Here is a 13,554-nt window from a genome sequence, read left to right on the forward strand (position 1 = left end):
TTTACCTTAAACTAAAGTTCAAACTCAGTTTCAAAACACATATTTAACTATAGTTAAGTGACTTCACCATGCTGGATACCAGTTTATCTATAGGAAGGTGTGTGTGTAACAATGTTCTCTAAGGTTTTTCTATTTCTTAATACTTTATTTTTCTTGTCTTTTTGTTTTATATCCTTTATTGTCTTTTTTACCTTGGCTAGATTCTGCCAAAGTTCACAGAGGTAATCAAAAACTTGAGCATGTATTTCAGGATCCATAATGGCATTGACATCTCCCAAAATGCCTAGCATTCTTCGCCACATAACAGTAGCAACATCAGCATGCCATCCAGTGAGAGTACCCCCTGCCATTACACTACAACATTCAGATGGAAATTCACTAATTTCTATAGAAAAAAAAATACAATTGTGTTAGTAATTTCCAGAGAATTGATAGCAAAAACCAAAAAGAACTTAAATTAACAATCTTAAATATCTACAGAAGTGAATAAAAGAAATGTGAATGTACCTAAGTTTTGTTTTTTCCTGAGAAGGTCAAGACCTCACCAATTCATAATTCCCTATACGGCAATAATTACAATAGTGCTTCTAACTAGATATACAAATGGATACCACTCACTGGGCAAATACCAGATGGAGAAATTTCTTTGATATATACATTAATTTTCACTTTTATCTAACAACTCCTTCATGTTATTTCATCAAGTTGATAGAAAATCTCAGGGTATAAGTAGTTCTTAAATGAAGTCCTCATAAACCTATTCCTTGTAGTTAAAACTTCCAAAGAAATATATTTATGTGCTTCACAATGAAGCTATTCCTAACATTAAGAGGTATCACAATGGCACGAAAATGATAATTTCATTAAAATTCAAGGCTAATAAAAACCACCATACTTCTTTTACCTATTAATACCGGCAAGATCAAAAGTAATAAATACATGGTCCTCACATCATTTCTGCCACTGATTATGTGTTAAACAACTTGATAACTTCACAGAGTCTATACTTTCTCATCTATAAAATAGATGGTTTAGCTAGATTATCATTATTGTCTTCTAGCTCTAAAAAAATACATTACTCAATATATGATCTGTTCTTCTGTTCAATATATAGAACACCATTAAAGGTCAATAAAGATTCCAATGCATCTAAAGAATTTTGGGGAGGGGCTGGGGATGTGGCTCAAGCGGTAGCGCGCTCGCCTGGCATGTGTGCGGCCCGGGTTCAATCCTCAGCACCACATACAAACAAAGATGTTGTGTCCGCCGAAAACCCCCCAAAAATAATAAATATTAAAAAAAAAAAATTAAAAAAAAAAAGAATTTTGGGAACTAAAAATTTTACAGAATGAAATAATCATAAGTTTATGATTTTTTATATTTGATAATATCCCAATCTGTTGATAATTTATGCTAAATTCACTCTTAGTATATCCTTTATTTGCAATGCTTTAATTTTCTCTCTGCAGGTAAAGTATACAGTAACTGATTGTATTATTAAGATACTAAATAATTAAGGCTGGGGTTGTAGCTTAGTGGTAGAGCACCTGCCTCACATGTGTGAGGCCCTGGGTTTGATCTTCAGCGCCACATAAAAATAAATAAGTAAAAATAAAGATACTGTGTCCATCTACAACTACAAATATTTTTTAAAAGATACTAAACAGTTAATATTTCTCCATAATAAAAAATAGGCTTCTGGTGTAAAGCCACTAAAACAGAATACAAAAAACACTGACATTCTAACCATTGCAATAATGCCTTTCTATTTTACAGTACCTTTATAATATAGAAGTGAATCAACTAATTTGTCTCTAACTTATCCTTTGCAAGTAAAGCTAACAAAATTTTTAAACGATTAAAAGGTAAGCAACCCCTGAGTGCAGTGGGGCATGCCTGTAATCTCAGCAGCTTGGGAGGATGGGGCAGAAGAATCACAAGACTCAAAGCTAGCCTCAGCAAAAGTGAGGCGCTAAGCAACTTAGTGAGACTCTATCTCTAAATAAAATACAAAATAGGGCTGGGAATGTGATTTAGTGGTTGTGTTCCCCTGAGTTCAATCCCTGGTACCAAAAAAAAAGGTAAGCAATGATGCCTCAACAAATTCTGAATGCAGTTGTTGGTATAGGGTGGCTATAAGAACACTGTAGAGACAACTGAGGATATTTGACTATGGAACAAAAAATAAAGTTTCAGTGTTAAATATTATGAATGAGGACATTCCACTGTAGTTATATATAAAATGAACACTTAGCACATATCACTGAAGTATTTAGATGTGAAGGGTCTGCCATCTTGAAATTCCCTCTTAAGTAGTCCAGCAAAGGAAAAGGAAGGCACATATACATATTGTGTATATATGTTCATATGTGTAGATACAGATAAAGGAAAATATATTAAAAACTAGGGAATTTGTGAGGACTTATGGGTTTTTACTTTACTAGTCTAAATTAAAAAAAAAAAAAACTTTTTTGTAGTTGTAGATGGATATAATGCCTTTATTTTATTTGTTTATTTTTATGTGGTACTGAGGATCAAACCCAGTGCCTCACGCATGCTAGGCAAGCGCTGTGGCACTGAGCTACAGCCCCAGCCCTATAAGTTTAAAATTTTTAACAAACAATTAGAGGGTACTATAAAAACAAGTAAAAACTTGAAGGTCAAAATAAGGAAAAGTTCAAAATTAATCCACAAACTAGAAAAATGGAGCTATGTGACTGCACATTAAGGAATGAGCACCTTAAAAAAATCAAAGAAGTTATTAAACAAACAAACAAACCAACAAACATACAGGTTTAAATTTCTCCCTTTGGTCAGACAATAAATGTGTTGTATTAACAATAAAAACTGACTTTTCATAGTAGTTATTACAAATATTTCATCAACTATATTTTTGACTAAAGTTTTTGGTACATTTGCAAAATGTCTATCTCATACTTGTAACATCATGCAGGAATTAGTAAACATAACTTTTCTTTTTTAACTTGCAGTTTCTGAGGTTCCTCAAGTCACTTTTTAAACATTTTTTTAAAAATGTTTTTAGTTATAGATAGACACAACACCTTTTTTTTATGTGGAGCCGGGGATTGAACCCAGTGCCTCACACATGCTAGGCAAACGCTCTACCACTGAGCCACAACCCTGGCGCCCCCAAGTCACTATTTAAATATATACTTAAAAATGAAAATATTTGGACTGTCTACTTTTTTTAAATATTTTTTAGTTGTAAAGGGATCTTTTATTTATTTATTTTTTTATATGCGGTGCTGAGGATCGAACCCAGGGCCTCACACATGCCAGGCAAGTGCTCTACCACTGAGCCACAACCCCAGCCCAATGGACTGTTTACTTTTAAAATTTAGTTGAATACCCACAAAGTAAAAAATCAATAAAAAAAATTATTGATGATCAAAACTGTTGCACTGAAAGCTTGATTAGTAGGCAATAATACTCCAGTGAGTCAGTAGGATCTTCAAATATAACATTAAGAGTAATGATACCAATTATGTATTTTAAATTTTAGGAAACAGCACTGTATCAATAAATAACATAACATAAAAATAATACTATCACTAATTCTAAGACTATAATCAACTATGATAAAATGAGCAAAAATCAGTATAGATAGCTTTCTTTAAAAGCTAGAAAAAATGATATAGTAAAAATTTCTAAGAGTCAGAAATGTCTGAACATTCATAATAATCATACATAATCAAATTTAAGATGACTTATTTAAGATCTTTTAACACTAATGTTTTGAAAGGAAAAATGGCAAATATCTAATTTCCAAGTATTGCCTAGATCATCTGGTGTTTGAAGAACAGAGTGGTGGAGTTTCTCATCAAGCTGTAGATCCTTCTGTTCCATGTGGTCTATATTCAATGTAGAAGGGGAAGGTGTCTGTGACCTGGATCCCACAGCTGAATGGACTGGAGAAGCACTTTCTGAGCCTGTAAGTATAATTTCATAAAATTACCATGAAGTACTCTTCAATACCTTTCCCTAAGACATAATACTTAAAATCCCAATAACAATACTTCAAAAGATTAATAAGCATATGAACTGGCCAAGGTTAACAAAACCATTATAATGTATAAGCTTTTGCATCTAGGTACCCCATCTCATACTACCGTAGGACTAACATAAAATCAGAGCCATCAGTAAAAATAAGAATATCTACTCCCATTCTTATCCCAGCTATAGAAACTCAGGTACCTAGGATAAATTAATACTGTATAGAACTATTGACGGTAGTTGTATAGTGCTGCTATTGCTAGGCAAGTAGTTGAAACATTAAATCTTTTCTTTCTACTTTAAGCTTTTTTTAGCAGAGAAATATCAATATTTTAGATTTGACAATAGCCAAATTTTACCCTTTTGTTATTTCTTTCTATACAGCAAAACCCAATATAAACTAAACATGTGTTTGTGTATCTTAATTCTTCAAAAGTGTGGTTCTATATATTATGTAATTTTTAAAACTAGCACAATGAATGACTAAAAAAGTATATACAAAGCTATATCATTTGTATCATATATCATAATAATCATATAATCATATAATCACATATCAAAATCATGAATAATCATACATGATAATCATATGAATGATAATCATAGGATCCATCTAAACTCAATTACAACATATAAAGGTGATAAATTTACCAGTAACTGTTGCAACTTCAGCAGAGAAAGCCTGTTGATTGAGACTGCTTGTTTCAGAATCTATATGAAGTGTGGTTAGACTAGCTACTTCCTGCTCTTCAGCATTTTGATGATGGCCAGAACATGAATCTACATCAACAGATGATGGAATTCCAGTGTCAGCTCCAAAGCCAAAGTCTATAAGGAAGAAAGAATATATGAATCCCAGTTATAAAACAAAAATATTTATATAAAAGACAGCTGAATCACCAAAAAGACCAAACATTAACATTTCCCCTAAACTTCTATTTATAATTTATTGTATCTACATAGACATGATATGTCATCACTATTCTTATTCATGTTTTCTGCTGGCTAGTAACATAATGTTTTTCAAACATTTTATAATCTCTAGCACAGGAAATATACAAATTATACATATAGGATAAAAATCTTTCTTTTAAATCATGTTTTGTCTGGAATTAATACACAATCAATCCACGAAGGGAGGAATTACATAATTCGCCAATGCATCTCCTAGCTCTTCACAAAATTGATTGCCAAGGTTTTTACTTTTTCTTTTTAATTTTGGTGCCAAGTATAATAGAAAATAACAGCAGAATAACTATGTGGTAGTGATACAGTAACAAGCTATATCACTGATGTTATTTTCTTTTTTACCCAGGAATTGAACTCAGGGGTACTCAACCACTGAGCCACATCCCCAGCTCTATTTTGTATTTTATTTAGAGACAGGGTCTCAATGAGTTGCTAAGTGCCTCACCATTGCTGAGACTGGTTTTAAACTCGCAATCCTCCTGTCTCAGCTTCCCGAGCTGCTGGGATTACAGGCATGTACAACCACAACCAGCTGATGTTATTTTAACATAAAACAATAATTCAAGAAATGTTCTGGGTAATGTAGCACTGCACATAACTGGTCAGTGGTTCCCAAATATGACTACATGAAATAGTAGCAAGTCATAACCATAACCGTCCTTTATTTTAATATAAAGTTCATCTGGTCTTAAAATTATAATTTGTTTTTGAAACAGCAGAATTGTTTTTTAAATGCACTTAGTTTGGCACTTAGTCTCAACCTAAGATGATTCCCTAAAACTTCCTTTGGAATTTCACTGGAAAATGAAATCAAAATATGCAGGATCAACTAACTGCCTGAGTAACTTTGGAAAGGAAGACAACTGCTATATAATTCATAAGTCAGTCTTGAACAGACAATACAAAACATACTACTCAAATGGTAAAAGATACTTGCTGTCGAATTTTCGGCCATCATATTGGAAAGCACTGAAAGAATCCGAATGACTATCTGAGCTGATAAGATCACTGCTCCCAGCACTAGCAGGAGAAGTCCATTCCGAAGGCACACCAGGGTCATCAATAGGGCGCATCTGATTCTGTTTGTTTAGAATATCAGGGAGGTCTTTGGGAATTTCAAGGCTACCTGGACTACTTCCTCTTCTTGTCATAGTCTAAAAATTCAAGAAACATTTAAACATTAAAAAAAAAATGTATTCTCATTAAACATCTGAAACCTTTAATTTCCAAGACAATCATCACATTCAGTTCTGAGACTTAGGGCCTACAAGAGGAGAGGGAAACATACTCATTAAGCAATTTATATAAGGGCTGGATCTGGTGCCTACACCAATGTTGATCTACCTAAAGCAAAGCTTCAATAGGATCCATGCAGTAAATTCAAATTAAACAGAATCAAGAGTGAAGTATTTAACAGGAAAAAGCAGCAGTAAACAGAAGAGAGAATGGGTAAGAAGGAAGAATGATGTCTAAAAAGTCATTCTATAATGATTCTACAATGATTTTTACCCACTCAAGAAAAAAAAAAATAGGGAGGGGCTGAGATTGTGGCTCAGCGGTAGAGCGCTCCTCTAGTGTGTTTGAGGCCCTGGGTTCAACCCTCGGCACCACATAAAAATAAACAAATAAAGGTATTGTGTCCAACTACAACTAAAAAATAAATTAAAAAAAAAGAAAAAAAATTAAACTTAAAAAAAGATAAGTCACCAAAAATTTGAAACTCAAATGGAGTATGACCAATCCCATACATACTCATCCTCCCCAAACAATTAAGCATTATTAAGAATAAGACATTGCCATTATTTTCAAAATAAAGAAAACTTTAAAGTCTATTCCAAAGTTATCTGGAATGATTAAGCAATATTTACATTATGAAAACCATGGGAGGTGGGCCACATGACCTCTAATGTTATCTTTCCTATTGACATTTGCAACTGGCACCAAGGTGGGACCAAGTAGGGGGAACTAGTGGCTTAAATCTACTATTTGAACAAACAGCTATTTCAATATTCTTTTGGTGAAAACTACAAGCCTGCTTGTTTTATATCTCTGGATTAAAAAGTATTACAAAAATGTAATTTTAAAAACCTTAACTTAAAAAAAGGATTAAGGTGAAGCTATTCTTTTTTTTTTTTCCTCTCACCTTAGATTGGGTAGAGAGAAGTGATGGGAGGGGAGGGGAAAGAAGGGGAGGGGTTGGGGAGAAAGGAAGGATAATAGAATGAAATAGACATTATTATTGATGTGTGTTATATATGTGACTGCATGACCAATGTGATTCTGCAACCTGTACACTCAGAAAAATGAGAAATTATATCCCATCTGGTTCAAATGTATGATATGTCAAGGTCATTGTACTGTCATGTATAATTAACTAAAACAAATAAAAAATTTTTAAAAAATTTAAAAAAGGTTAAATATGGGAGAAGGTTGTTTTAAAAGAAAATTTCTACATATGCATTAGATGCATATATATGTACACAGATACATATATTCTGGTTCTCTTAAGTGTCCTGTCTGAAACCAAATAAATAAAATAGAAATATAACTTACCGAGGCATTACCACTTCGAAGTCGTTCTGCTATAAACTCATCCATCAGATCAGGAACATTAGCACTGCTGCTGCCAATATCACTATTAAGAGGAGGCAGTTTGGAGCTCATGTCCTCTTTATTGACTAAAAGCAAATAAATAACTATATATAGTGAGGAAAAATTTAACTGCACTTTCTAAACTTAAATAACTCAAAGTACCTATGCCATATCAATTATTTTGCCAAACATGCACTTATGAATAATTTTCCTTCTTTTAGATTTAATTTTAAGAATTAGTAAATTGATATTTATTTTATTCAACTAAGCAGATGTTAGTCAATCTTCAGTATAACCTTAAACAGCAAGAAAGCTTACAGATAAGCACTAATTGAAGTCAGGTTAATATTGCCTTTAAAGAAACTGGTATATTTATTTATCTATCTTCCTGCCTATGTGTTTCTATTTAGAGACTTAATAATTTATTATTTTCCCCCCAAAGAATATTTGCAAGAAATATATCCCTTCAATCTATGCAAATCTCAATGGGACACAGTACATTTAAGTTTGAATATTTATAAATAAAAATTCTATGATTTTCATAGAATGTTGTTTCTATCCACTAAAAAAAATCTAATTTTAGTACAGGAAAAAAGATGTTCATCTTTACAAAAGCTTAAAAAATTATAAAAATCATTTTGATTTTTTTAAATGACTACATTATGATTTATATTACAAGAAAATTTTAACTTTGGAAACTAACTTACTGAAAGTAAGATGTTATCTATGTCACTGCTATTGCTATTTGAAATTAATCTCTCTGAAAATGAAAAGCAAATCAGCACTGTTTATATTCCTACGAAACTACAAAGCATTTCAGAATAAGTAAAGGTACTGGTCAGAATTCATTGTGAAATACCATTGTCTTTATATTACTGGCCAGGCTTTGCTAAGCTGTCAAATACTGCCCTCAGGTGGCATTAATGGCTCAATGCAAGATGCATTATACAGCGTTGTTAATCATGCTAACAAAACCATGTTAAAAACAAATAAAATCAAAACCTACCTTACTGCTGAAAGTTAATTTTCTATATCTGTTAAGTTATTTTAACTTTGAATCAAGATAAAACAGTTATCATAATCTTGCTTTCTTTCTGTAATCTGTCCACAGAGGTTCCATAATTAAATTAGGATTAACTTCATGAAACCTTTATGCACATTTAAAATGTCAGAAAAAAGAAAGTAATGATAAGTGTTTCAATTACATGACTTGCATTCTATACAAATGAATGCAACACTAAAAGCTTACAGCATGTTTGGAAGTGACTTAAAAATTATTAAATTCATTTTGAAAAATAACAAATAATTTCTTCGTCAATGACCAGTTAACTATATGTAGGTGTTGATTGTAGGCCTTGATACTTATTATGTTATTATATGTCAAAGTAATTTTCACGAAGAAAAAATATAAAACCACATAATTCAACAGTAAAAATAAATGAACCCAATTAGATACAGCTAGTGCCCTGTTAAAAATAAACATAGTGGGGCAAGAGAGAAAGTATAATGACTCCTTAGTAAACTTGAATTTTAAGACTCATGTGATACATACTAAGGAAAATATCTGATTTAGGTAGGCTTTGAAAGGTCATTAAATTTTTCCTGTATCTTCCTCTTTTCTAACTTGTTGTTCAGCAGCAAAGAGGTTTAACTAAATGCCTTATAAGGGAAATTAGTAATTTAAATAAACATTTTATGCTGGGAAAAATACAGCTGGGGAAAGGCGCATGCATAACCAAACAGAGAGAAAGCAGTGACCATCCCAAAGCTCTTTGATTGCTTATAGCTTGCTTCAGTTGCATTAAGCCAAAATGGTGCTGTCTTTCTCCTTTTGCGCTCTGCACACTGTTAGTGCTCACCTGCAGCTTTCCTTCCAAAATAGCCCATTACATGACTGTACAGATCCCTCAGTGGAGCCTCTGGTGGCATTCTGTTCTGCCTCTGTGGGGAAACATTTGCCTTCGGCTTCGAAAGAGCATGTACAACAGATTTATAAACGCCACCCAGGGAGCCCTGCTGTAGACCTGCCTCATGACTTGATGACCTAAGAGTACCACGACTACTTAACTGATTACTTGCAATTTCTTCTTTTTGTAATACGGTAGTGGGAATCTCTGTAGATTCCTTCACTGTTTTGCTACTAACAGATGCTGCACTAATTGTATCTAAAGGCCTGTACACACCAGGTTTTACAAGCTCTGTACCACTAGTTGAGCTGGTATGGAGATTGCTGGTGCTGCTATTGTTACTACTACTAAAGCCACCAAGCTTCCGTAGTCTCATCTTCCATGGAGCCTCTTTGTTTTCCAGAGGATTATAAAACTGAACAGACTCAGTAGATGGTCTAAAAGTAACATGAACACTATTTCGTTTCTTAGTAGCAATTTTCATGATTTTGGCCCTGTGGGTTACTGTTTCAGACAAGCTCCTTTTAGTTGGAGAAAGTTTGCTAGTGTTTGAACTATGAGGCACTCTGCGGTTAACAGATGGTTTTAGTGTAGTCTTCTTGACATGCATTACATGTGGGACAGTGATTTTTTCATTAATTTGCATACCCTTAAGCTTTTCAGCTAGTGTTACGTCTACACAGGTATCTAATTCTGTGGCTGATTGTCTATACAGATATTTCCTTTTTTCTTTATCACAAGGGCTATCTAAACTAGGCTCCGATGACTTTTTATCAATGTTTGGTTGCTCAGATTTTTCAGAAGTTTGTGGTCTCATGAAAGTATCTGACTGATTAGGTGCAATATTACTCATGAAGACAGATGAGTTTGGTTCTTTTTCAAACTGCATATTTTCAGGAGTCCCAACAAAAGACATGACATTTTCTGATTTAATTTCCTGATCTGTGTATTCTAATTTATCTAAGGTTGATCTTTCATCCCTAGTTACTGCAATAATCACTTCTGGAGAAGCTGTATCTTTACCTATCTCATTTTTACCCTGACTTTCTTTAAAATATTCTTTCAGGGAAGAAAGAAGATCGTCATCTCCTTCAAGGTCAATGTACTGGATTTGTTCGAAAGCTGAATCTGCAAGTTCTACTGGACCTATTAAATGACAAAGATGGTCATATATGCTATCACCAACTTCCAGAGAAGACTCTCTACTATGAGTATCAGTGATGTAGCTTTCAGTGGATCTAGTTACTGAAGAAGCCTCTGTGGAACTCTGCAAGCTTGGTGCATGACGGGATGAACTGTCAATGACAGGAACTGCACCTTTGGCTCGTTCAACAGTGAATGGTTCCAAGATGTCAGAAGTGCTGCTACTTCGAGGCAATGGCTGTTCCTCATTCAAGGCACCAAAAACTTCATTTCCAGTGTCTTCACTTTGTGAAAAATGCCTGACTCTAGTTGAGCGGGGAAGTATTTGAGCATCATCAATATCTGTAAAAGAGAGAATTTATATAGAGTAGGAACTATATGAATATAAAAAATAAGCAACCATTTTAATCACAGCCTAAGTATATGCTTTAAAATAAAAAAAAAATCTTGAGATATTTTGTAAGTTCAATGAAAGAAAATCAATTAAAAATACAAATCTGTTTAAAAAAAATGATGGGCACAAGCCACTATAGCATGTAGTGTCAATGAATTAGAAATCTACCAAAATACATTTTAAAATGTTAACATGCATAGAAACAGACAGTGAGGTAATGAAACATTTGGAAGTGCAGTTAAAGATAGAGCTGTGCCAATAAATCAAGCAATTCAAACTTGTTATTTAATTTTTCCTACTTAAAATTCCAAATGGGGAAAAAAAGAAAATCAGATTTTATCACATAAAGATGATTTAAATGTCCTATTGCAGACTCCTGTAAATTCCTCTGTGTCATCTTTTCTTCAAATCTTGCCTGACTGATGACATATTATAAGTAGAAATCTCCACCCCTTCCTAAAAGTTGTCTTTTTCAGAAACTGACTGTTCTTCTGAGATATTCTGCTTTATTTTATTACAGTATTAACATCTTCTCACTTCTATCAAATAAAGTCAATACATACAAAAAAAAAAACTTATTCAACTTTTTTTGTTCTTGACAAACCTGCTAAGACGAAATCTTAGCTTATTATTGGCCCTTTCCATTAAACAACCACCAAACTCTAAAAACTATCTATAATAGATTCTTACATCTCTTTATAAGAGTCACAGATTCTGGAGTCAAAATGGACATTTAGAGATTACCCAATTTATTAACTCTCTTACAGATGAGGAAGTTGAGGTCCAGAAAGATTAAGTTACTTTTTAAAATTCATAATCATAAACTTTGAGAAGTAGGATTAGTGTTCTATGTCACTGCATTATTTTTCACTGCCTTAAGCATGAAGTATATAGTGAATCCTCAAAATATTTATGAAATTGGAAATAACAAGATGAAGTAGTATTTAACTGTTCAGATATATACACATATTCAAAGAGAAATTTTATAAGTTAAATATCATGTTTATGAAGTCATGAAGGACTTTAAGTTGCCTAGGAATGTGTAACTTAAAAAACTGTTTTCAGAAGCCAGCAAAATATAATCAATAAAGGACAAAGGGTTTAAAAAGTTAGTTGTTGCTACTATTAGGGTTATAATGCAAAGATTAAAAGTAGCAGAACTATAACTGAACAATCGTAAGAAATATTTGTACCCAAAGTATGGGGCTGGGGTTGTGGCTCAGTGGTAGAGCGCTTGCCTAGCATGTGTGAGGCACTGGGTTCAATTCTCAACACCACATAAAAATAAACAGACAAAATAAAGATCTGTCAACAACTTAAAAAAAAAAAAAGAAAGAAAGAAATATTTGTACCCAAAGTAAAGCAGTGACTTGTCCAAGATCTCAAAGTAATTTCTTGATGGTGCTAGGTCTTGAACATAGGTTTATTTACACTAGACTCTGAGACCAGTTTCCTCATTTATAAACTGAAAATTGTCATGCAAACTATTTTCAGGAGCCATGTTATCGATGAAAGGAGACAGTCTTTTTGCTATTTTAATATAAATATTTAAATAAATACATTATATATATGATTTATTAATATATTGTTTTGCTACTTAATGTTATTTCATTAATAATACCCTTTTTGTATGAGGCTCTAAAATATCCACTTTGGTTAAATTCAGATCCACAGAAGTTTGTATTATATCAAGATTCCTGATGGGCGCAGTAGCGCACACCTATAATCCCTGGTACAAAAAAAAAAAGAAATTCCTGAAGATGTATGTGTATGTTCCCAACACAGGTCAAATATATAATATCTCCTGAAGTTGAAACAATTGTATGTTTTCTCATTAAGCTGAGAGGAATACTCACTGGCTTGCCTTTCTTATGCATTTCATTAAATAGAAGTTTTTCTAAATGAAAAGCAGAATAATTCCTTACCAACTTCACATTCATGCATTTATGCTCATTAAATGTTTGTTACTGCAGCAGATAACTAATACATGTTTATGTATCTTGGCAAATGTAATTAGGGATTTGTTATACTTCTCTTCCACCAGGAGGACAGATAGTATACTCAACATGCACTCCATGTTTCTTTCCATACACAATCCTACAGAACTCAGCGAAGAATAAATACTACATAATTTTCTATAAAAGCTCTTTAAAATTTTACAGTTGGGATGTTATGGAAGTTCAAACTTAAGAATTCAAAACATTAAATATAACATTACAGTCAGGTATGGTCATATTCTTGGGAAACTAAAGTCAGAGGATGGCAAGGTCAAGCCCAGCCTTGGAAACTTAGTGAGACTGTATTTCAAAATGTAAAATAAAAAGGGCTGGGGATACAGATCAGTGTTAGAATACCCCTGGGTTCAATCCTAATACTGGGAAAAAAACCCAACAAATCCCGAAACAACAAAACCCTAATGTTAATGGATGAGCAGCAAACACATGAACTTCAGGGAAAAAGTAGAATTCTAGTTTTGATCTTTATTCCCCTGTATTGATATTTCAAAATATTTTCATTCTAAAGAAGCCAGGAAAG

General features: G+C 33.0%; 1 protein-coding gene across 6 annotated transcripts in view; it reads right to left on the reverse strand.

Annotated features, from left to right (window-relative positions):
* The window catches only part of Ralgapa1 (Ral GTPase activating protein catalytic subunit alpha 1), a 236,119-nt gene that overhangs the window by 128,106 nt on the left and 94,459 nt on the right, over positions 1–13,554 (reverse strand). For 3 of the 6 annotated variants that reach the window (XM_076850209.2, XM_076850208.2, XM_076850206.2), the window contains 6 exons: positions 10,800–10,967; positions 7,537–7,661; positions 5,921–6,137; positions 4,666–4,842; positions 3,798–3,950; positions 192–385 (listed from right to left, as the gene is read on the reverse strand). In XM_076850209.2, the coding sequence (XP_076706324.1) occupies positions 192–385; positions 3,798–3,950; positions 4,666–4,842; positions 5,921–6,137; positions 7,537–7,661; positions 10,800–10,967 (1,034 nt within the window). Of the gene's footprint in view, positions 1–191; positions 386–3,797; positions 3,951–4,665; positions 4,843–5,920; positions 6,138–7,536; positions 7,662–9,434; positions 10,968–13,554 lie in introns of all 6 variants that reach the window. The other 3 variants (XM_076850204.2, XM_076850207.2, XM_076850205.2) reach the window with 1 other exon arrangement.

This window comes from Callospermophilus lateralis, chromosome 3, assembly GCF_048772815.1.
Source record: "Callospermophilus lateralis isolate mCalLat2 chromosome 3, mCalLat2.hap1, whole genome shotgun sequence".
Lineage (NCBI taxonomy): Eukaryota > Metazoa > Chordata > Mammalia > Rodentia > Sciuridae > Callospermophilus > Callospermophilus lateralis.